This window comes from Panthera uncia (assembly GCF_023721935.1).
Source record: "Panthera uncia isolate 11264 chromosome A1 unlocalized genomic scaffold, Puncia_PCG_1.0 HiC_scaffold_17, whole genome shotgun sequence".
In the NCBI taxonomy this organism is placed as follows: Eukaryota; Metazoa; Chordata; class Mammalia; order Carnivora; family Felidae; genus Panthera; species Panthera uncia.
The window spans coordinates 125,760,293-125,786,186 of record NW_026057577.1 but is presented as its reverse complement, the minus strand read 5'-3'; the positions used below and the strand labels follow the sequence as shown (position 1 = coordinate 125,786,186).

Sequence of the window (25,894 nt, the reverse complement as noted above, 5' to 3'; positions counted from 1 at the left end):
TGAATGGGAGAAGATATTTGCAAATTATACACCCACTAAGGGGTTAATATCCAAAATATATAAAGAACTTATACAATTAAACATCAAAAAACCTATAATCCAACTAAACCTGGGCAGAGAACCTAAACAGGCATTTTTCCAAAAAGACATCCAGGTGTCCAACAGACACATGAAAAGCTGCTCAACATTACTAATTCTTGGGGAAATGCAAATCAAAACCGCAATAAGGTATCACCTTACACCTGTCAGAATTGCTGGAATTAAGAAAGAAAGAAAGAAAGAAAGAAAGAAAGAAAGAAAGAAAAAAGAAAGAAAAGAAATAACAAATGTTGGCAAATATGTGGAGAGAAAAGAATCCTCGTAACAGTTGGTAGGAATGTATATTGGTGCAGCCACTGGGAAAAACAGTATGGACGTTCCTCAAAAAATTTTTTTAAAAATATAATCAAATTACCATATGATCCAGCAATTCTACTAGGCATTTATCAAAAACAAAAACACTAATTTGAAAATACATATGCACCCCTATGTTTATTGAAGCATTATTTACTATAGCCAAGATATGAAAGCAACCCAAGTTCCCATCAATGGATGAGTGGATAGAGAAGATGTGGTACATATACTATGGAATATTACTCAGCCCTAAGAAAAGGATGAAATTTTGCCATTTAAGACAACATGGATGGACCTAGAAGGTACCATGCTAAGTGAAATAACTCAGACAGATAAAGATAAATAATTCACTTAGATGTAGAATTTAAAAAACAAAGCAAATGAACAAACAAAACAGACCAGAGACAAATTCAGAAAACAAACTAGTGATTTGCAGAGGGGAGATGGTGGAGGGTGGCGTAGAACGGTGAAACAGGTAATCGGGATTTTTTTTTTTAAGTTGGTTACTTAGACAATACCTACCTACCATCGCCTTTTTAGGGCCTCAGTTTAATGAAGACTTATAAAATCAATCTTCCAGATATAATTCTGGTCATGGGTAAATTGCAAAACAGTCAATCTTGGCCTTCTCCCACATTCCTTAAAAAATCACTCTTTTTTCCACCTGGGACCTATTTGCAAGACTGAATAAAGTCCTTTCCACCTGACTGCAATGCAACTGGGAGTCTCTACTAGGAAAAAAATTAGAATTTACATCAACATAGAAAGACCTCATGTATGTGATAAAGATCCTGTCCCCTTAGAGATATTCAGATTTCATTAAAGGACCTCCAAACATCAATATCATAAAGTTGCGGAGGGTTGAAGTCAGAACAATGGAATAACTGAAAAGTGGAGTATTTTGTAGATAAATAAGTTCTGTGCCCATATCATTGATGTATGGCTGTTTACATCATCTGCATGAAAATATTTTAGCTTTGTGTTAACAAACCATGATGATTTACAATCAAATGGCTATTCAACTTTATTAAGGACCTTATAAAACAGTACATTTAACAAAAGTATGTTTGTTTCCACACAATGCTTTTACATTTTTCTTGCCTTAGTTGTACCTAAAGCTAAGCCAATATCTTCTTTTAAGGCAGTTTGTTAATGGTATGTGTTCTTTAGAAATGAAATCTCTTTGGGCAACATGCAAAATTCAAATATCTATTGGCAATACACTTTTACAAAATATTTATGATGTTTAGAAATAGTAAACCTCAACACCCACAGCTCCAGGGATGGCAGGGAACATACACACAAAATCACGAAGACATTATCAACCAGTCAAGCACATTTTGGCTAATATCCAGTCACTTTAAAATAGCATTGCTTGTATTGGTCAGGAAAAGAGTTTTAAAATATTTATAGATCAAAAGAAAGGGTCAAAGAACGGAGCAAGGAGCCCACCAAGTTAGTTAATAGGGCAGCCCTACTTAATTCTCTCTGCTTCCAGCTGTAGGGGGTAATCAATACAATTAAACCCACAGTTTAAAAGCTTTTGTGGAAATTCAAATTGTTACAGAAAATTAGTCAAGGGCTAATTGCTTCCAAGGGAATTCATTAAGTGATATTTGTCAGAAAGGCATCTCTCTAGTGCCTTTTAAATGTGATTTGACCTCAGGGTAAACACATATTCCAATGATACTTTCTTTGCTTAAAAGAAACCAGTTTGGGGTACTATCTTCTGAACTTATCCCTTTTGGGGAGGGATAGGCAAAAGTCAAGGAGCATAGCTGCTTTATAAATGTTGCTTAAATATGGTAATCAAAGAAGTCATATCATTTTTTATTTTTGAAAAGGTTAAGAGATTTTATTTTATGTCTTCTAAATGGAATGCCCTTGTATTTTGCATCCATTAGTTTCACTGTATATAACTGAGTTTACATTTCCTTGAAATGACATGTCAGTGTGTGTAAAGTTTATTGGGGTAATTTCTAAATTGAGAGAGAACTTCACATATATCTGTATATGTGGATCTAAGCTCACCTCAACTGGTTCTGCAGGCCAGAACCAACAAAGATCTACTTTAATCTAAGAAACTCAATGGAAAAAAGTCAATATAATAAGTCAGACCTGATAAACTCAATTTTGGATCATGAGAAAATTTTATATCCAAAAATACAAGCCATTACAAATCCAGATTTAATTACAGCAGTATCCTTATAAAAAAGGAGGAGTCCATTATTTATGAGCATTATGAATACTTTTCCTATCTAAAAGCTATCTAGAGTTACTAAAAATATCTATACTTCATTCATAAAAATTGACCCACTGGATCAAAGTGTTACTTCCCAGTCTAGGCTTTACAAATGTTTCTGGTAACTTGGTCCTGGCAAGTGCCCTTGCTCCTGCTGGCTCCATCATAATCACTGCACCCTATTCCTTGAAACGTTATAAAGAATGATGAGCCTCAAACCTCAAGAATTCCTGAAAGTTGCTATTAAATTAAAAACGGAGTAGCCAAATTCTTTGCAAATGAATTCTTTGATGAGGAAAATTATTTCCAACCTGTATCAAGAAGGGAATTTTTTTTTAGGTGCCTAGGGAAGAGTAAAGGTGCTGAGTATATTAGTCAAGGTCACTTGGGAAGACAATTTTGTGGATTCTTCTTCTGAGCTCCTGAGTAGAACCCTCAACTCTAATGTCCTTCAGCTCATACCAATACCAGCTTAGCCGTAAGTCTTCCCAAAAGTAGAGCTGGTCTATTCATGTATTTATTTGGTTTCAAAGAGCAGGAAGCCTGCAAAGGTAGAGAAGCGCTGATGGTCCCCATGAAGAGCGCCATTGCCCATTCTCAGCCAAACCTCATCCCCTTTGGCCAGCTTCAGTACTGCATGGTTGCTGGATGTGTCCGATTTCCCCTTTGTTTCATAGCTGTAAGGAAAAAAAAGGCACCAGCTACTTAGTCTTTGCAGTAGATAGCCACCTCTTTACCAAAATATGTCCTCATCTTCTCCCCCAGACTCTCATGCATTTGAAGTCCTGTGACTAAGTTCTCTAAATGGCATGTGAACAGAAATGACATGTACCACTAAAAGGATTGGCCGATACAATTCTCACAAACACCTCTCCTTGCCTCTTCCTCATTATGACTGTGTGGAATGTTAATGACAATGACCAGAATGACCTTGGAAGCAAAGTATTGTAGCCTGAGTTCTTGAAGACTAGGTAGAGGCCAAGTCTTTCTCACTTGTCCTGACCTGGAACAACCACTCTGGACTGTTCAATGAGAAGAAAAGGGATTTCTATTATGTTTAAGCCATTGGGTTAATGTTGCAGCAGCTTAGTCTACCCTAACTTATTGGTACTGAAGGAGCATTCTGTTATAAACTAAATTAAACTGAAATATAAACTAAAATATGTTGTGTTTGCTCATGGTCAGGCAGAGAGCACTGAGGAAACAAATATTGTGGGCTTGAAAACTGTAGATCCATGTTGTGCTGTGGCAAAACATTTAGGAAAACATCTGATAACATGGAAGACAGACCTTATGTCTATCAAGCCTATACACTAAGAAAGGAAGTGACTAGAAAAGCCAAAATTCTCTTTGCTGCTTTTAGTGAGATGTTTCTACAAAAGATGAGAACTGACATGTTTGAAGCACAGGAAGCAGAAAGGGTGAGTCTAGAAAGTTGAGGCCTAACAGGGTTGGAAAAGCCAAATGCTTTTATACCAGAAAGAGCAGAGGTAAAATTGATGTTGTCCTATTAAGATCTCTCATTTAATCTGATAGACACAGCCTGCGACATAACCTGATGGATTAAAAATATTGCCTTTCTACCCAAATCTATTGTTTTAGAAGGCCTTGTGGTAGCCACCACTAGTCAAGACAGAAAGGCATGAAGATAAGGAGTCAAGGAAATAACAGACGGAAAAACTATCTGTCAAGAAAAGAATGTTGGGTGTTGTTTACCAACACATGTAACTGACTGGCAGCAAATAGCACAAAAGGCTGCTAAATGTCTGAGGAAATGATATACTCAAACCTGGCTTACAAAGGGCTTAGGGTGTTTGACTAAATACTCTTAGCCCTCAAATTTGCACCAGCAGGAATTGGGCTGTGAAAGACCGCAGGGAAAATCTATTCATCTTTTAGATGTAGCCATGGAGACAAATAAATAAGGAAGATCCTCCCAGAGGACAGAATCAGGGACCGAAGAGAAAACAGCCAAGGGACGTCTAAGTAGCTCGTTTGTTTAAGTGTCAAACTCTTGATCTTAGCTTATGTCAGGATCTCAGGGTGAGAGATCAAGCCCTGCATGGGGTTCCTTGCTAGTGTGGAGCCTGCTTGGGATTCTCTCTCTCCCACTCTCTCTGCCATTCTCCCATGAGCACAAGCTCTCAAGCCCATGCACCTGCACTCTCTGTCTCTCTGAAAATCAATAAACATTAAAAAAAAAAAAAAAACAATAGCCAAGAGACTGATGTGATGAAAAGAATTGTTCATTCCTAAGACTCAGGGCTTGGAGTTGGTTGCATGAACTACAGTTTAGGCTGTCTTCCTTGGGGATGGAGGTGGGAAGATATATATTCTAAATGTAGGAAGAATTCTATTGAATTCTCTGCCAGAGGGGCAGAAAAGCCTAGCTGTTCACCAGACTCCATTTCCCTGCTTCCAGAGGAGGAGTTCTATGTTTCCTTGCCATCCTTGCATTGGTTGGGGGGAGTTAGGGAAGGGGAAGTATGTGTCTCTGTTCTCTGAATAGAATATATGATGCGTAAAAATTTTCACAAGCCTGTTGCTCTTTTCTCCTTCTGACTGTGGCAATGACCATGACCAACAAGAATTTGAAAGTCAGTTTTACAGGTGAACTGCTCTCACCACTCTGTGTCCCTGAAAACCCAGATGGAGCACCTCCCTCCCAACCGCCACGAAATCCCTCCTGTACCTTGTCTGCCTTGTCCTTCCCCATCCTAGATCTGGTCAAGCCACACAGAGCTCTGCATTGTGTGAGCTACCATATTCTGGGTCTCTATTTTGCAGTAATTTCACCTACTCATCTTTCTCTCTTTTGGTTTTTCAAAGACATCTTTGCACCAGAAGCCAGGCTCCTGAAGAAACGGCATTCTTCCCAAGTTTTCAAAAATGACAGAGGTTAGATAGTAACCACAGTGTTTTTGATAGATAACTCACCACCCACTTAGTTATGGGAAAGATGTTGGTTCTCTGCCTCTTTCCCCCACACTAAGCTTATATCAAAACAAGTTGTAATATTTCTTTTTAAAATTAATTTTTTTAGGGACACCCGGGTGGCTCAGTTGGTCAAGCAACTGACTTTGGCTCAGGTCATGATCTGCCGGTTTGTGGGTTTGAGCCCCGTATTGGGCTCTGTGCTGACAGCTCAGAGACTAGAGCCTGCTTCAGATTCTGTGCCTCCCGCTCTCTCTGCTCCTCCCCTATTGGCACTCTGTCTCTCAAAAATGAATAAATGTTAAAAATAGTACTTTTTTTAGGGATGCCTAAAGTGGTTCAGTCGGTTAGGTATTGGACTCTTGATTTCATCTCAGGTCATGATTTCACAGTTCCTGAAATTGAGCCACACAACAGGCTCTGCACTGACAGTGTGGAGCCTGTTTGAGATTCTCTCCCTCCCCCTTTCTCTTGACCCCTACCCACCTGTGTGCACACACAATCTCTTTCTCAAAATAAATAAATAAACTTTAAAAAAAAAAAGTAATTTTTTTACAAGGAACTCTAGGATAAATATCAGAGTGGCAGTACAGCCAAAAGAGAGGGGCCTACTCTGCCAGCTAAGGAAGATGGTGGAGAAGACCATCAATGGGGCTAAACTCTGGCAAAAGGGGTGGGAGGATGGGAAAACAGAGGAAAGGGCTGAGAAAGAAGAAAAGAAATTATGAGTTAAGAAAAGAATACAAATGATTAGTTATGGGGAGTATTGTTAGTAATTAGCTCAAGGCCTCTTATCAACCTGCTTATTCTCAGGTTTATAAGATTTATTTCTTCCCAAATAGTAATTATAATTGGGCCATATATTGGTATATATAAGCTCTCAGTAGTGACAAGGGTCATGTCAGGCTCTGTTGATTCCTATACACTCCCTGGCACTTGCCAGCCTTTGAGCAAGCAGTGGTGGCATGGATGAGACTGTGATAGAGACGACCACCCACCTGTACATGCTGAAGACTGTATTGCCATTGTGCATGAGGTACACATATACTTCTTCAACATCCTCGTGCTTCATCATGCTGAAGGTGAAGAAATACACACCTGAAAAAGGCAGGTATTTATCCACATTTATATTAATGTCTTGTACATTGAGGACCGAGACATATGCCACATGATTTCACATTTTTTGTTTATATTCTATATGGCATGTAGGTTCTTCTTGGCCTTTATTTGTATGAGTGTTCCTTTGTCTGTTCTCATCTTCACGGTACTTTAAACTTTTTGCGACCTTCCCAGTGTGTGCACTGTGTGTCCTTAATAAGACTACAAAGTCTTTAAAGGATGGAGTAATTTGGGCTGTATCTCACTCCCTCCTCTTCCCAATAGCGTGTTTACAGTGAAGTATATGCTATTCCTAGGTATAGATCAACTATCATTAGCACCTGCCACAGGACCCATATAGACAAGGCATATAGCCCTGCATGGATGAACACATGACCTCTGTGGCCTAACAAAATGAGCCAAGTGTAGCATTACAATGGATGAGTAGACTCATCACAGAGATGTTAGCCAAAGATAAGAAGTATTATAGCACAGATAATACTAATAGTTCTGAAGAAATAGTTTTTGTAACTTATCATGTTATTCATTACTCAGCAGCATGACCTTGCTACTAACAATATGGATACTTCTCATTTGTAAAGGACGAACATATTTGAAGAGATGTGAGTTTTCTTGTAAGATTCTAGGCCACCTAACAGAAAGGAACTTCATATGGCCTGATACACCCTGCATGCCAGTGTAGAAAATACCTTCACTGAAAGATTTAAGAGAATCCAAAAGCAGAGAGATGAGCAAAAAGGAAAATCTTCCTAACTCCAAATGATGTGGGATTTGAGAGTGCATTTGGAAAGATGATGAATACACATCATCAGGCTTATGGATTTCCATGCTACATTTTTAAACTGATGACCTTGTCTTGGCCCATGTGAGCTGCTATAACAAAGTGCCACAGACTAAGGAGCTTACAACAGCAATTTATTTCTCACAGTTTTAGAGGCTGCAAGTCAGAGACCAGGGTGCCAGCATGGTCAGGTGAGGGTCTTCTTCCAGGCTACAGACTCCTGATTGTATCCTCGCATGGCAGAAGGGGTTAGGGGACTCTGTGGGGCCTCTTTCATAAGGGCACTCATCCCATTCATGACAATTCTACCATTGTGAGGTAATCACCTCCCAAAGACCCTACCTCCTAACACCAATAAGTTGTGCAATAGGTTTTCAATGCCCAAGTTGAATGCCAACCTTCAATGCCCAAGATTTTCAATGCGAATGAATTTTGGAGGGGCACAATGAGACCATAGCAGCAAGCCTTGTAAGGGAAAACCCCAGAAACATCTTTTTTTAAAAAAAAATAGCACTACATAGTTCTATGTTCCTTATCAAAGGTGCAATTAAGTAAGATAGAAGCTGTTAAGGACACCATGTTGAACCACCTGCTTTTGACTCAAGTTGAACCAAGTGAAAAAGTGTGATTATGCTTCATTTAGCACCAGGCTCACATATTCAATATACTCAAAATGAAGGAACTGGTGTAAAACTCAGTCCTATCATTCACATGCCTAGAGATTGGTTCACAGGTGAAAAGGAAAGTCAGATTAGAATTAGAGGACTCAAACAAAGTAGTTTATATGTGTTTAGGTTTTTATTTTTACAAAACTTCTCATTAGATACACACACACGCACACCTGTGACAATTTCTAATGCCTCAAGAAGATAAAGCTGGAATCAAAATGACAGGAAACGATATTAGTTTTCCTGAAAAAATAATGACTACTATACAAAATCGATTGCAGAAGCATTTTAGAAAGAGCAGACTAAGAAATTAGATGGGGAATAAATGAAACGCCTAGAGGTGCAAATATAAAAGTGAATACATATTATATCCACATATGGCTTCCTTCTGCAGGGGAAGATACTGAAGACGCGAGGCAATACACTTACAGTACAGTTTTTAGGTCTTTGCATTACTGTAATTGCAAAAATCAGCCTTCTCTGTCTCGTCCCTCCCAAAGCTGAAAAGTATAAAATGGTCATTTTGTAATCTATTGGATGAGGTTTAAAGTGAAAGACCAATGATGGTTGTTACCATTAGAATTATGCCCAGCCCCAGAGAGTTCTGAAAAAACTACTAAATCTTTGAGCTTCAATTATAAAGCCCTTGAGAGCAGTGGAACCTTTGAGCATATCTAGGTGATTATGGGAATTGCAGCACAGAGAGTGTTTAACAAAATAGTTACAGGAAATTTATAAACCTTCAGAGCAGAAAATCATATAAGAAGTTTTAAAACTGATTGAAGTGTGATGAAAGATTGCTTCTATCGTTTTTATGTCTGTTTCTGAGTTTAACTGGGTAGAAAAAGAAAGGCATTAAAACACTTGCATCAAATTTAACACGGCCATTGCATTTATCAGAATTTTCTTCTTTTCCTTTCTGGATACCATATAGAGAAATAAGGAGAACTGAAAACAAACACCAGAAAGAATCCATCTTCCGTAAAACTAGGAGGCTGAAAAAAAAATTCATAAACTTAGATACTTGTAAGTCTGTCGAATGCAACAGACAACAGGCAGAGTCACATGGAGGCAACATGGGGGCTTGGCAGGGAGTTCTGAGGAGGGCCAAGCAGCAGCAGACCTCAGTTCCAGAAAAAGTACCTTCCCTGATGGAGAAGGGTCACTCTGAAGTACAAGTGCTGAAAAGAAGCTCTTATGAGCAGGGCCGAGATGAAGCCGGAGTTATGTTTGGTGGGGGATAGGGGTGGGGTTGCTAGATAAAGTACAAAACGTGCGGGAAGTGGTCCTGAAGTGGCAGATTTCAGAATCCACCAGCAAAAATAAGGCTCCTAAAGGCAAGAGGACCAGAAGTGCAAGGCTGGTTTCAGAAGTCTTCGAAGACCCAGGGCTGTCAGGGGAGGAAGAGGAAATGTGGCCACACAGAGAAAACACACAGAAGTTCCATCCTGAAAAGAACAGAGTGAATCCCTTGGTGCCAGGAGAGGGGACCATTGAGTTACCAAGCCTGGAAGTATGCTGGGGTCCCTCCCCCTTCCTGAGAAACTACTGCATGTACTGGTCTAGGAAAATCCAACTCATCCAACCATCAGCTAATTTTAGAAAGTAGAAAAGAAGAGCAAAAGCTACCAAGAGTGGAAGAATACTCACCAAGAAGAAATGTTGTCATGTAGTGGATGGGAAATGTAACTAAATACTCCAACATGAGTTTAAAATATGTTAATGAAGCAAATCCTTCTATGAAAGAATATGAACAGAATGTAAGAACTCATGGCAGAAATATCCAGACAAGAGAAGGAACTACAAAATGGGACTAAGGGTTAATGTAAAACAGAAAATGTAAAGAAAGTATCACAGAAACAGGACAGAAGAAATTGGAAAAAGCAAAAAGGAAAATCCACCCTCAGATTATCTAATTAAGGACATGCAGAATAGTGATAGAGGAGTGTCTGTGTGGCTCCGTTAGTTAAGTTTTAGACTCTTGGTTTTGGCTCAGGTCACAGTCTCACAGTTAATGAGTTTGAGCACCAAACTGGACTCTGTGCTGACAGTGCAGAGTCTGCTTGGGATTCCCATTCTCTCTCTCTCTCTCAACAATAAATAAACAAACATTAAAAAAAAAAAGAATAGTGACAGAAAAGCAAACAACATGAAATGGAACTAAAGAGCAGCAAGAGGTTAGAGAAAATAAAAGATACAGAAGACAGACTAAGAAAAGTTAAAAATAAAACCAACAGACTATAATTAGAGTCCTTACGAAGTTAACCAGTGGTAGGTCTACTAAGGTGCAGGGGGACAGGGTTGGGAGGCTGCTGGTGAGTGGTCAACCCTAAAGGGGAGGAGTATTTTATCATAGACATTGTTTAGAATTGCTGGACTATGATGACAATAAAAATGGAGTTACCTTTTAATTGGTCTTATTATGCTTTAAAAATATCCCATAGGCACTATGCCCACGTATTGCCTGATTCCTAACACAAGTCAGACTATTCCCGATGCTACCCCACTTGAGTACAACGGTAAGAAAAAATAGTATTTATATCTATATTTAAAAATATAATGCAAAGGAACTTTTCAGGGCAAAAAGAAGGCTTACATCCATGTATTGAAAGGACAGCAGGAAAAGCCCAGAATGATCAGCTCGTGGTGCCCAAAAGTAAGGAAGTTATAGGGGCTGAATGTTGGCTTCCAAATAGGCCCTTGTCCTAAAATCCCCAGGAGCTGTGAATGGTACCTTATATGGCCACATGGACTTTGCAGGTGTAATTAAATTCAGGATCCTGAGATGGGGAGACTATCCAATTACCCAGGTGGGCCCAAGGTAATCATGCTGTCCTTGAGAGCCCAGGAGGTCAGCATCTGAGAGGAGGGGATGTTGACAGTAGAAGGGAGAGGGAAGCCATGTGGCTCACAGAGAGGGCACGCTGACAGCCTCTCAGGCTTGGAAGAGGCCAGCTAGCAAAGGAAGAAGCATTGCCTCCATCTTAACATCAGCCCAGTCAGACCGATTCTGGACTTCGGGCCTCCAGAGTTACAAGTGAATAATTTTGTGTCATTTTAAGCCACTCAGTTTATGGTAATTCATTAGATCAGCAATAGGAAACAAATACAGAAGTGCTCAAGAAATTTTAAAAATTTAAATAAAAATTATTTAAAGGATCAGGCCCCCTCAGGGCAGTGGCATGGGAGGATACTGTTATGACACATTAAACTGTGAGAATTATGATCTTAGGACTTTTAAATGCCCTCTGAGGGATTATTTGCTTCAGTTCAAATAAGAGCTAAAAAAACCTTAGTAACCATGGTTATCATTTTTTTGTAAAGCATCCTCGTCTTTTTGAATTCTAATTCATTTACTGTGAAATACAACAGAAATCCATATATGGGCGGATTGTTTTCACCAGAATCAAAGAATTCTCAACTCTCTAAGTGTCTTCCTTTCTTTGTTTCCTCTCCCTTCACCCTTTTCTTTCCCTCCTCCCTCCCTTCCTTCCTTCTTTCCTTCCATCCAGATTGCTAGATTGATTAACTCAGTCATTCATTTATTTTTACATCTCACCTGATACTGGGGCCCCGAATCTACCAGTCATGACGTCAAAGAAGTTTCCAATGTTGGTCTCAACGCTGCTGAAGATAATTCCGCTGTTCTGATTGCTGAAGTGAGTTGCCAGAGAAGCCATGAATGCAATCTAAGGAAAGAGTTGGGCAGTTAATAGGAAATTTACCTTAAAGGAATGAGGTTTTTAGAAACATAAGTTTATCTCAACATTCTTTGTAATAGCTAGATTGGAAATAAACAGAGAAAGAAATAAATCATAGTAATTTCTAACATTTTTATGCTATGCAGCCATTAAAATGATATTATATATCAACAGTTCTCACCATGTGTTTCAAGGAGTATTGAACTTCTAAAGGCTATTTGAAATATTAAAATCCTAATACCAGGAAAATTTGGATGAAATCTACTTATAGTTATTAAATGCACATGAGCATGTTAAAGGATCTGAGAAGGCCTGCTTCAGATAACCATTTAATTTTGCTCACCTATGTTATTTTTTCCCCAAAATACCTGTGATATTATGATTTATAATAAATACACATTTTTTTCTTTGTCCTGGCTTCTGGCATAGAGTTCCCGAAACCATCCGAATATTTTAAGTGATGAGAGAAATCAAGTGGTCTTTTGTGATGTTAATGAGGTGACTTTGGCAAAGCCCCTAGGCAACCTAAAGATGGGGGCTGTTTGCCAGTGGAACCCACCACGTGATTAGAAACTTTGGGCCCCACCTCACATCCAGGAAGGGCAGAGGGGCTGGAGGTTGAGTTCAATCACTAGGGGCCTGCGATTTAATCAAACATGCCAGTGCAATGAAGACTCCATAAAACTTAAAAGGAAGGGGTTCAGAGAGCTTCCACGTTGGCGAACACGTGAAGGGGCAGGAGAGTGGCCCTCGGTCTCTGAGAGGACATGGAAACTCCCCAAACCTGGCCCGAAGCATCTCTTTCATCTGGCTGTTCCTGAATTATAAAAAGCAGTGACTGAGTAAGTAGAATGTTTCTCTGAGTTCATGCTAGCAAATGAACTGATCCTAAGGAAGGGGTTGTTGGAACTTCTCCTCCATAGGCAGACTGTCAGAAGCAGAGATGACAACCTGAATTTGCGAGTAGCATCTGAAGTGGGGGCTGGGGGCAGGGGCGGGGGCGGTGAGTCTTGCTGGGCTGAGCTTTTAACCTTGGACTCTGATGCTGTCTCCAAGCAGGTAGTGTCAGAACTGAGTTGCACTGTAGGACACCCCGTTGATGTAGGACAAATATTTGGTGATGTAAGAAAACCCCCCACCCTGGAATTGCACCATTACTGGCCAGTCACATTTGAAAATCAATGCCAGCGGTGCCTGGGTGGCTCAGTTAAGCAACCAACTTTGGCTCAAGTCACGATGTCTTGTGGTTTGTGAGTTCAAACCCCACATTGGGCTCTCTGCTGTCAGTGCAGAGTCCACTTTGGATCCTCTGTCTGCCTCTCTCTCTCAAAAATAAATAGACATTAAAAACAACAACAACAACAACAACAAAAAAACCTATTGCCAATCCCCCATCCAAAGGAGTCATTTTAACTGAGTGTGAGTTAGATCAACACATTCTTTAACTTGCTGGGACCACCTGTCTTCATAAAATGGGAGTTTTAAGGGAGGGGGTGAGAGAAGAGAGAGAGTGAATAATTTGAAGTTCTGAAAGACTCAGGGGTCTGCTCTGAAAGCAGGCCTGGGAGAATGAACACAGAAAGGATCTGAACAGTCGGAAAAGACAGCATGAGGGCCCTGGACACAGAGGAAGGGGAAGGTAGGGGTGATACCAGAGGAGGGATTTGGAAATAAGAATGAAGGGGCCTGGAAGTCACCCTTCTTTCCATGGTGCCTGAGGCCAATCGACCCTCCTCTATAAGTCCTCCTTTAAAACATGTGAAGGTATTTCTCCCAATTAGTACATTGCAGTTATTTATTTATTTTTTTAATGATTATTTATTTTTGACACACACAGAGACAGAGGGTGAGTGGGGGAAGGGTAGAGAGAGAGAGGGAGACACAGAATCTGAAGCAGGCTCCAGGCTCTGAGCTGTCAGCACAGAGCCCCACGCGGGGCTCGAACTCACGGAGTGTGAGATCATGACCTGAGCCGAAGTTGGACGCTTAACCAACTGAGCCACCCAGGCACCATGATACATTGTAGTTTTAGGGTGAAATAGTTGATGGAGTAGTTTTATAATTGCCTAGATATGCTCCATCAAACTGGCTACGTCAGGGCTCCCTGGCCATTGTGTAACCATCACGGGTTTGGAGTTAGAATTTCTATCTTTGGGAATGTTAATCATCCATCTTATTGGACACCCTTTACCTGGCCAAATGGCATGTGGCTTCTTTGTAAATTTTTGCCAGCACATTGATCCCAGGTTGCTAAAATCAATAAACAGCATTCATTTACAAGTGACAAAACCCCCAAAGCAGTTAGAGAAACACAAAAGACCTCTCGGGTTACAACTTAAAAAACAAGAGGCCCAGAAAGTTGATGGAATTTATCTGTGGTCAAACAACCACCAGATATGCCCAAATAAAAGGCAAAGTTTTCCCCCCAATTGATCTTTCAGATTAAAGTCTCTATATTCTGGTTCTTTAAAAGTCTCTCATGCTATGGTATGTTCTCTCAATGACACACAGGCCCCTACCTTTGATGGGTCCACTGCACGATTTTTCATCTTTTTTTAAAAATGTTTATTTATGTTAGAGAGAGAGAGACAGAGTGTGAGCAGGAAAGGGACAGAGAGAGAGAGAGAGGGAGACACAGAATCTGAAGCAGGCTCCAGGCTCTGAGCTATCAGCACAGAGCCCCACACGGGTGTCGAACTCACAAACCTCGAGATCACGACCTGAGCCAAAGTCAGAGCCTTAACTGACTGAGCCACCCAGGCACCCTGTGGATGGTGCACTAGCAATACACATTCAGTGGAAACCGTACTTCAAATTTTGATTTTAGATTTTTTCCCTGGGCTATGAACACGTGGCAGATCCTCTCTTGTGATGCTGGACAGGGGATAAACAACCGATGATACACTTACAACCATTCTGTACCCACACACCGTTCTGGCTTTTTTTTTTACTTGTAGTAGAGTATCCAATAAATTACATGAGATAGTCAACACTTTATTACAAAATAGGCTTTGTGTTACATGATTTTGCCCAACTATAGGCTAATGGAAGTGTTCTAAGCATGTTTAAGGTACGCTAAGCTAAGCTATGATTTTTGGTAGGTTAGGTGTATTAAGTGCATTTTTTAAAAGTAGGCTTCATGCCCAGTGCAGAGTCCAACATGGGACTTGAATTCACAACCCTGAGATCAAGACCTGAGCTGAGATCAAGAGTCAGACCCTTAACTAACTGAGTCACCCAGGCACCGATTAAATGCACTTTTGACTTACCATGTTTCAACTTAAAATGGGTTTATCTGACATAACTGTTAGAAATAAGCCCGTTGACTCAATCAAAGGAGGGATGTGGAGACTCAGAGCACAGTGAAGCGAAGCTTTATTCAATGTTCTTGCAAGAGCAGGTGTCTGATAGGCAGGCACACTTGGGGCAGTTACAGCAGGCAATTTATCTCCTAGCGTGCAAGTCCCTTCCCTGGTTCCTCATTGGCTGAGCACTACAGAGGTTACACCCTCCCCTGGACGTCACCTATGCCCATGTAGGGCAAGGAGTAGTCTGATTGGAACAAACTATATTCCCTGAGGTGATGCAGGAACTTTCAGTCCCTCCTCCTTTTATTCTTTAGCGCTTATGGCAAAGCCCATGAAAATAAACCCGTGAAAAGGAGAGGGGAAGTGAAGTGTCTAAGGGTTTGGAACTCCATTGTTGGGGGTGGGGGAGGGTCGTACATACTTCCAATAGGTTGTAAATCTGCTGTTAATTAGACAGCATAGTTTTTATTTGGTATTTCTGAAAATGAATCATCTTCCTTACTTTTTGTAGTAACCCCATCATAAGTTGAGGAAGACCTATTTTATTTTAACCACAGTCATATTTCATATCAGCCAAAAACAACTTTAGTAAAAACTGTTTTCAATGTTGATAGGAATCCCTTGGAAAAATCGATTTAAAAAATATCAGCCAGAAAATAAATAAATACCCAAGATTTAGTCATTTTCTTGGTGACATAATCTTACATTTGCAAATTTTAGATGTTATTGGCAACTAGAATTTTGAACATCACTTAAAAGAGAAATAAATAGACAAATGAACACTTAAGCTTAGGATAAATATCCTATTATAGCCTCATAAATAGATTCAAACACTTTAAACTGAAATGAATGTCATCAAGTCTAATCTAATCTAGGGTGGATCACAAAAATAAAATGTCTCTACTGATAAAGAAGATTGAAAAGTTTAAATAAAAACTGTGCCACAAGGTCTTGAGTTGATAGAGAATACTTACATATTAGTATCCATATATGTGATTTGAATTGATAAATGTAACAAAATTAATAAATAAGATATTGTAAGTAGACATTTGACCATTCTATTTATACATCTAAAGATTTGTATATTTGAATTGCCAAAAAACCTTTTTTATTTTTCTTATTTTTTTTTTTTTTTAATTTTTTTTTTTTTTCAACATTTTTAATTTATTTTTGGGACAGAGAGAGACAGAGCATGAATGGGGGAGGGGCAGAGAGAGAGGGAAACACAGAATCGGAAACAGGCTCCAGGCTCCGAGCCATCAGCCCAGAGCCTGACGCGGGGCTCGAACTCACGGACCGCAAGATCGTGACCTGGCTGAAGTCGGACGCTTAACCGACTGCGCCACCCAGGCGCCCCAAAAAAAACCTTTTTTATTTAACACATCTTCTGATTTGGAAAATGGGAGATTAGTTGATACTCAGGGCTGCCCATGGATTTGGTCCATGAAGATTGTTGAATTTCAACTTTAAATGCCTTCCTAAGAATGATTTCAAAATGCTCTTTGAACAACACAGGCTGCCTGAGGGGGGCAGGGGCGGGGAGGGATAGGGGGTGTTGAGTAAAGCCAGAGGCATACTGGCCATTGGCCATTGGTTGAGGGCTTGTCTTAAGAAGTACTCAGGCCTTCTGACTTCTGCACTGGAAGGGTCAGGGCAGTTTGAAAGTCACACAGAGATGTGCGCAAGGAGATTTACCTGCAATTCCGGAGGAATCCCTGGGTAGCCCTTCTCTCCTTTGGGGCCATGCTGCCCCCGTTCCCCTCGTGGCCCCAGGTCACCTTTGTCTCCTTTCTCACCTTTGGCCCCTTCATGGCCAGTGGCTCCATTATTGCCATTGTTCCCATGGTTTCCTGAAATTACAAGCAGACATCATCACAGGAGAAAGCCTCCATCACTCACACCCACCTTCTATTTTTATACAAATGCAGACCCTTTCTTCATAAAGGTTCAATCTCAATTGTAAAAGAAGACCATTTGAAAGCAATCCTGAACACAGCCAAGGGGTCATCACCAAATCGGATTTCTTCCACATGGGACACTGAAGACAGCCTTCTTAGGTATCAAGTCTCCAAAGCCTGTTTTTCTTATAAAGCAGGAATTGGATGAAGAATTTATGAGGACTGATTATCAAAGTATCATTTATAATAGCAAAGATCAGAAACCACTTAAGTGTCCATCAATACTGGAAGAGCTAAATAAAAAAAAAAATACATCCAATAAATAAGGCTATATAGTCACAGAAAAAGAATGCTAAAGAAAAATATTTAATAATATTTAATAATATTCAGACACTTTAAGATTAAAAGGTTATGAATCAATAGAGATAGAATGATGTTAGGTATAAATAATATTTATCTATTACATAAAAATATTTCACGTTTTTTTTTTCCTGAATGGATGGAACATGACTGGCTTTTGTATCATGCCATGTATCTTTTTTTGTCTCTTTGCATTTTTCTACAAAGGACACATACCACTTTTACAACTGAGGGAATGTAAAATCATTGCTAAACATTTTAACAATAATTTTGAAAGCAAGACTTGGATAATGATTTCAACTCTTTGCCGCTAAGAGACAATTCCTACTAGTCTTCCTTTATTTTATACTGGTTAAATTTTACACCCTTTTGCTAATTATTTTCCATGCTACCTTTGGTCGGTTATTATACCAGGCTTGCAATCCTTCCAGATAAACAAACTTTGGCGGTGTTTACAAGTCAATGGACTAACAAAGCCACTCTGATTGGGAAATATTTGGCCAAGGCCAGCCTGTTCTGTAAGCTCGGAAGAGTTTAGCCCTCAGAATACTTTAGAGGAGTCTGAATATTCTCTATCCACAATCACTGCGCCTGCTGGCTGCTACCATTGACATCCCATGACATAGATTCCAAGACAGTAATCATAGTTTAAAGTCTAACAGAATGTTTTCTCATTTTAGATTTGGTTTCATAAGAGAAGCCACTCAAAAGTACATAAAAAAATTAAACCTCATTTGATAAATGTTAATATCAATGAGGGTAAGTTAGAGGAGAGCAAGCGGACTTCTGTCAAACACTGAGAAAAAGTCCTAGCCCAGGAAGGGGTAGGGGAAGAGGAAAATAATCCTCAGATGGATCTGGGAGCCTAGAGAATCTAGGCTACCCTTTCCTTGGCTGACCCCAGATACTAGCCAGTTCTCAGAAGCTCTGTGCCTGGGGCACACTCAGTAGAGTAGGATGGCTGAATGGAGCCCAACAGCATTTCCCATGCCACTATGTGGTACCGGAGCCCAAAATGTTCCCATGAGCCCAAGAGAGGCATGAAAGTCAACAAAGAACTAAACATGGACAGACTCTGAGTCTCAGGGAAGAAAAACTTAGCTGGACATAGAATCAGATAGAAGGATGCATGGCTCAGCTAATGGTACTGTGGAGATGGCTCTAACCAGACCGACAGGCGCGCATCTCCTCCGCACCTTCACTTCGGAAGTTCCCTGAAAGTTAGCGCATGGTTGCATGAAGCACGTTGTGGCAGAAACACTGAAGCAAGAGTATGTCCAAATAAGATCGCATAGTTCTGTACTCCAAGCTGGTGAAAAACCCCCGCTCCCGATGAATCTGGTGCCCCAGAGCTCTTCACACCTTTGGGATTCTGCAAGCGGGATAAAAAATAAATTCTATGGATTTGATAGTATATTGTTCCACCTAATTGGCTTAATAAATCCAGGGCTCTCCCAAACTCTCTTTTGGATTTCCACGCACGCTGTTTGGACCACACGCAAGTGAACCCAAATTATTTAGATTCACCTTGACTCCTATTTTGGCACAGTGCACAATTAGACTGGCAACAGTGTCTCCTCTTTCTCATCCTTACCTGGAATGCCAGGGGGGCCGGGCGGTCCAGGGGGGCCTTGGTAGCCTCGGAAACTGTACTCTCCGTGGCAACATTTGCTGCAGTCTGGGGGCAGTCCTCCGGTTTGTGGAGACTTTAAAAAGATACAGAGAAAAGTTTCAGAGAATGGCACTTGGGAGTAATTAGGATTTGTGAATTTCCTCTGGTCTCAGCCCTTGGGTAAGTTAAACTCCAAACACCCTACAACAACATCAGAAAAGATGGTGTGGCATGGGAACTCGAATGGCAGGGTAGCTAAAGTGAGCTGATGACTCAAAGGACAAGGAAGCCAGCGGATCAAAAGAAACGCATGCTTTCTGAAAGGAGTGTGGTGTTGGCAGGGGGTGGGGCAGGATTTCTGGGAAGACTGTCCTGAGGCTACCAGTGACAGCAAAAGAGGAGAACCCTTCAGAGTGGATGTGAAGGCACCCCTCTCTTTCCCCGCTGCCAGCACCCTCGCATGTAGCTTGTTTGAGTAGATGACTCTCAAATGATAAGAATTACATTATCAACTTCAAAGATGGTTATTAAGACTTTCTATATTCATGATACTCGGGTAAGGGTTCTTAGAAATTTTGAATTGTAATGCTACCTTTTCAGCCACCGCACACTTAAATTGCCTTAGGAAATTAAGGAAACAAAGCGTTCATTAGTCCAGTAAATTTGTATTCATTATCTACATCTTGAAACAACTTTAACTCCCTCTGAATAGGTGTTCAACTAAGGGGCACCTGGGTGGCTCAGTTGGTTAAGTATCTGACTTAGGCTCAGGTCTGATCTCATGTTTCCTGAGTTCAAGCCCAGCATCAGCTTGCTGCTATCAGCATTTGGATCCTCTGTTCCCTTTTCTCTACCCTCCCCTGCTAGTGCTCTCTCTCTCTCTAAAAAAAAAAAAAAAAAAAAAGATAATAAGTATTTAACCTCATGTTCTGTTTCATATTTCACTTCAAAATTTTAAATGATTTTCACATCATTCAAGCCAATATTCAATGAGTACTTAATGGGCACCCAATGTATTCAAATACGACACTGAGTGGACTTGTGTATTTATTTAAAGAAAAATCTCTAGGGGCGCCTGGGTGGCTCAGTCGGTTAAGCGTCCGACTTCGGCTCAGGTCATGATCTCCCAGTTTGTGGGCTCGAGCCCCGCGTCGGGCTCTGTGCTGACAGCTTGGAGTCTGGAGCCTGCTGCTGATTCTGTGTCTCCCTCTCTCTCTGCCCCTCCCCTGCTCACGCTGTCTCTCTCTGTCTCTCAAAAATAAATAAATGTAAAAAAAAAATTTTAAGAAAAATCTCTAAACTCTGTGCTTAAGGTAAAGGACCTATAGCTCTAGCGGGAGAGTTAGATTTGCTTATAAGATTTAGTGTGTCATTAAATTGGTAACTTGTTTTTTAATTATATCATGCAGAATAGTCGTGGAAACTTTCCTAGACATGAGTTATAATTCAATGGTCTTTTGAAAACAGCACATTGTTTCTAAAGGATTCATTAGAAAAGGAAGAGAGGGAGAAAAAGAGGGGGGTGGGGGAAAGGAAGGTTTTAAAATTCACGTTTTCTCTGTCACTAGAAATCCAAGCAGAAAAGTGAGTCAAGGCTTTGCATTGCTGCACAGACTTTGCTTTTTTTCTTTTCTTTTTTTTCTTTTTTTTTAAATCAAAAATGGTCTTGGACTCTTTCTTCACTCCCTCATTCCTTTTTCCTAAAGCCTTCCACCAAGCCATTCAGGGAAAATGCAAAACAGCCAGCTCAAGCATTCTCTTGCAACAGCTCAGAGCTCCAGTCTCAAGTGATCAGGGACCACAATTTGAAACTAACCCCCGTCTCGTCTTCTGCCCCCCAGACTCCACACTGGCCAGATATGGGAGTCTGTAAAAACCTTTTATAAAACTGGTGAAGGAAACAAAAATCAGCTAAAGGAGGTGGTCTGAGACGGGCAAGTTCAGACGCTTGGAAATCCAGACACCACAGCACTGCCCCACCTTCCAATCCAAGGATGCAATGTGAGAAGTAAGTATTCCATAATTTCCTGGTATGATTTTGCTAATGTGAAATACAGCTTTTTAAGTTCCAAGAAATCCAAGGCTCTGCCAATAATGGGCTTTGGGGAAGAAGAAGGGAGGGGAAAGGAGGGAAAATCCTGACATGGACCCATTAAAGAACAGAACTGAGTCACTGAGATGTTAGGAATGTTAGGAAGATGGCTGTACTGGAACCAGAACTCCCATCTCAGTTCTGTGTGGCTTTAGTGATGTCACTGCCCACCCCCCCACCCCCCTCCCACCAGGCGTCGTTTTTCTTGTCTACTAAATTAGGGCACTGGGTAACATGGTCATGAAGTTTCTTTCCAGCTCTGAGAGCAAGCAAAGATACTAAGGTCTTTTCCAAACCCTCCAATAATGGCTTAGAAAGATTTTATTCTTTTTTTTTATTAATTTTTGTAAATGTTAATTTATTTTTGAGAGAGAAAGACACACACACACACACACACACACACACACACACACACAGTGTGAGTGGGAAAGGGAAGGGGCAGAGAGAAAGAGACACACAGAATCCGAAGCAGGCTTCAGGCTCTGAGCTGTTTTTGGCACAGAGCCCAACACGGGGCTTGAACCCATGAACTGTGGAATCATGACCTGAACTGAAGTCGGATGCTAAACCGACTGAGCCAGCCAGATGCTCCAGAAAGATTTTATTCTTAAAGTTGAGTGTCTGGGTGTGAGAAGTTAGCTCCAGGAGTTAGGACTGCTCAGTGTCAGAGCTCACTAGGACTGGGGTGTGTGCCCAAGCTACTTGGGAGTGCCTTGAGAGCAGAGAGCTGCCACCCCAACAGGGAGGGTCTTCCGGTTTCTACTAGCTGGGCATCTCCTGAGAGTCCTTCACAACATGTTCCTCTGGCCTGGTCTTTCAAAATTCAATCCAATGGAATAGTGCTTGTGAGCTTTTGAGGGACTCTTCGACCAAGCTGGATGGGATGTGTTCACTCAGAGGTTATCACCTAGGTAAGGGAGAATTACATACTGGGGAGTCACTACATATCTCCCTCTTACCATCTCTCCTAGTCAGGTCCAACTGGAAAGCCAAAGACACAAAAATGAGCACCATGGGAGGAGGTAGGTGTCTCTAAGACAAGTTCTGTACGTTTTATAGATGAAGGTGATGGGGCAGCTATTCAGATTTGAGCTCTGCTCTTAGTGAGTGACTTCTCAGAAAGAAAGCCCACAGCTCCTTCTTTACTGGAAGAAAGAGGGAAGAGAAAGGAGGAGGGAGGTGGAAAGAAGGGGAGAAAGCATCCATGAGAAGGAGGGGAGACTGATAAAGGTGACTGACTAAGAACTGCAGAGAAGAAACTGCCAGGAAAAGGAAGACCAAGTCTACTCTCCCCTGATCTCTGCACACTCTACCCACCACAAAGCCCATGGCCAGAGTCCTCTTTCTAGAACACACACCAGATCACCTCACTGCCCTGCTGTGAACAAACACAACTTTCGATGGCAAACTAAGGTCTGAGCTCCTTAACCGGCCAACAGAATCTTCCGGGCTGGCACTAAGATCATCCCGCTTTCCACCCACAGCTCAGGAGCTCCAGCCACACTCATTCCTCCCAGGCTTTGCTGTCTCACATATTTTTAAATTGTATTTCTTGTATGGATAACCATCCTTTTTGTCTCACCTTTGAGATCCAACTCAGCGGCCACCACCACTCTGACACTTTCTCCCCAAATGCCTTATTTGCAGAGATTTTGTTTATCATATGGTATTCAATTATCTGTTCATTTATCCCTCAGAGAGCCCTGCAGAACTGTCTGGACATAGGCTTGGACATATTTATTCCCATCGTAAAGCTTGGCGCATAGTAGGGGCCCAGGAAATCATTGGTGGAAGAATGAATGAAGAAAAAGAAAAAAGAAAAGAGGTGGGGGACATAGGGAAGAAGGGGAACACAGTAAAACCTTAAATGCAGTGTGAGTCTCCATACCCATTGGCAGGCACGCCATTATCGAGGATCTCCAGAATATCAGTGAGTCTAAATCTCCTCAGTATCTCCTATTAGGTTGTCTGTCTGTCTGTCTGTCTGTCGGTTGGTTGGTTGGTTTTGAAAATACGTCTGGAGCCCAGGAGGGTTCAAAAGCCCCTCTGACTTCAAAAAAAAAAAAAAAAAAAAAAAAAGCCAGAAAGTGACTTTTTATCCTCTTGCATCTGACTCCAGCGTGCTGGCTGCCTCCCACCAGAAGGTAGAGCAAAGTAGAAATGTAATTTGGATTCCAGTGGTCTTCTGGGTGTTGGTTGCCAAGAAATAACAACAAACGATAGCCTACATCTGCCTTCTGCTGCATCTGAGGGCTCACACAGCGAAGGCCAGGAAGGGCCCAGCAAAGATCCCATCCACCGAAATGGAAAGGCCAGGTCAAGGCTTGGACAAAAATGAAAATATCTTCACCACAAAGGAAATAGAAAGTAGCATTAGTCACCCCCTGGCAAAAAGATTGTCAGATGGGGCAGGGCCTGGGTGGCTCAATAAGTAGAGTGTGTGACTCTTGATCTTGAGGTTGTGAGTTCGAGCCCCACATTGGATGTAGGTTACTTAAAAAAAGAAAAAGGATCGTCAAATGAAAGGACAATCTCTAAAAGTGGCCTTTGAAAAATAAGATTGTATTTGGAAGTTATTTCTTTTGTGACTCCTTACAGAAACAATTTTTTCTTGACACAGCCTCATGGAACAGTCTGGGATTCTGCATTGTGCTGTTGAGTTAGAAGTCCCAAGTTAGGGGCACCTGGGTGGCTCAGTTGAGCATCCGACTTGGGCTTGGGTCTTGATCTCACAGTTTGTGAGTTTGAGCCCCATATTGGGCTCTGTGTTGACAGTTTGGAGCCTGGAGCCTGCTTCGGACTCTGTGTCTCCCTCTCTCTCTGCCCCTCCCCTGCTCACACACTCTCTCTGTCAAAAATAATAAATAAACATTAAAAAAAAAAAGTTCAACCCTGATTTAAAAAAAAAAGAAGAAGAAGAAGAAGAAGTCCCAAGTTAGCCCCAGATCTATAGCTGATCATGTGTGGGATTTCAGGCTGATCATATCTCCAGCCTCAACCCAGACTTTTCAGTCTGTGATAGGACGGGTTTAGATTTCAACTGCATGAACCTTTTCAGGGACTATTTAATGCAAAGACACAGTCAATTGTTGTTGTAAAACCTCTTTGTTCAAAGTTCCTATGATTTGAAGTAACTCTTATTGTCCCCCTTATCTGATTTCAACATACTAGATGTGGAGAAGGTAAGTCAAAATCCATTTTGTCCAGTTCTTAATATTTTAATTAAATGGGAGTTTCACCAATTGACAATTCACTACACTAAAACCTTACCTCACTCCTGTACTACCCCCAAAAGAGTTAAAGATGTTTCCTTGGATGCCGAGTTTACACCCAGGGAAATAAATCAAGTTCTTTGTGATTATCAGGCATTAAATCACACAATGAAGTTTTGCTTTTTTGTAAACATGTAGTCTTTTTTGTTCTAACTCTTTGGTTCACAGGCTGAACAGAGAGGCTTAGCAACCCAGACTGCCATAAATCAAATAAACAGGCCTGGCATGAAATGTCACAGTCAACTAACACATCAAAGTGGAAAACTCAAAGGGCAGCCTCTCCCTGCTGGGAAGGATTAAGAAAATCCAACTCTCTTACGATCTGCAAAAGATCCGTCTATCTGCATAGGTCAGCACTACTTGCACACTAAGAGAGCAGGAAAGAAACTAAGTCACAGCACAGCAGGGAGCCCGCCGCTCCGTTCTCCTTTCTCCTGGGGGACACTCTGTCTCCGCAAGTCCTCTGCTGATTTTCTAACAGAGACCACAGTCCCCCTGGTCCCCCAGAGCAACCCAGAAAGACACCCACAAGCAGTCTAGCAAACTTCTAGAAAGCACTGATCCTAAGAATCATAGCTGAAACAAGAACAACAGCCAAACTCATTAAGCTTTCACAGTAACCCCTTAGAAGAGAATTCCGAGTACCTGGCCCCAGAATGGGGTGATCTGGGCTATGTCATCTACCTCAGGGTGCGGTAGCTCATCCGGTCTCAGGGATTTTAGGTCTGCAGAAGTGTTATTATCCACAGTCCCAGTATTAGGATGGCTCCGCTCTCTCACTTTCTCCCTCCGGGAGCCGCTACGGCCAGTCTGCTGGTGGCTTTGCACTATTCTCGCCACCACTTTCTTAGCTCTTCCGCTCACCTCCATGTATTCATCTTGACAGAGGCAAAACGGGAGGAAAAGCAAAGCCAGCAGGTGCCAACAGACGAGCTGCCTCCCGTGCATGATTGTCAACAGAGCCCCAGAGCCTCCCGGAGAAGACGGGCGAGGCTCCTCGGGCAGATGCCAGGGCTGGAGATGAGAGCTGCAGGCGGCTGGGCGCTTTTATACTTCGGTGTGTAATAAATAAGGCTGCAGGCATGCCAGAGGGGAAGCAGCCCTCCTCCCCGGGCAGGACAGCCCCCATTCATCCTTTCCCACCCCACAGGCCGGCGGATTTGTGTGCACAGCTCCCGGTTGGTGGGGTTCATAAATGCCACACCTTGGCACATTTTTGTTAACGTGTGAAGAAAACACACACGACCAGCTGGAAACAGAGAACGTGTGTCCAGAGCTTTGCTTTTGTGATTAGACGTGCGTCTTCACAGTCAGAGATGCCTTTTGGAAAAACCTGTCCTCAGGCTTGCCAGGAAATGCAGACTTAACTGGATCAATTCTGTCAGAAATGGCAGGGGGCGTGGGGCTGGTTCAGGGCAATCAAGAGGGCTCTGGCACTCTCCTTGTACAGTGACTGCTTCCCCGCTGTGCTCCACTTAAAGGAACTCATTTCTCCTTTCAGACACCAGCAGCAG

The 25,894-nt window shown here is 41.6% G+C and overlaps 1 protein-coding gene across 2 annotated transcripts; it reads right to left on the bottom strand.

The window, feature by feature from the left end:
- Positions 1-1,392: 1,392 nt before the first annotated feature.
- C1QTNF3 (C1q and TNF related 3) lies at positions 1,393-25,361 on the bottom strand. Of its 2 annotated transcripts, none has more exons than XM_049648215.1 (6): positions 25,026-25,361; positions 18,999-19,110; positions 16,842-16,996; positions 11,697-11,826; positions 6,568-6,667; positions 1,393-3,312 (listed from the first exon to the last, which is right to left on the bottom strand). In XM_049648215.1, the coding sequence occupies exons 1-6, from the start codon at positions 25,326-25,328 to the stop codon at positions 3,153-3,155; spliced, it is 960 nt and encodes a 319-aa protein (XP_049504172.1). In that variant the 5' UTR covers positions 25,329-25,361; the 3' UTR covers positions 1,393-3,152. The 2 variants fall into 2 exon arrangements, with proteins under 2 accessions (XP_049504172.1, XP_049504171.1); XM_049648214.1 differs by having other exon boundaries at positions 3,131-3,312; positions 25,245-25,357.
- Positions 25,362-25,894: the final 533 nt, after the last annotated feature.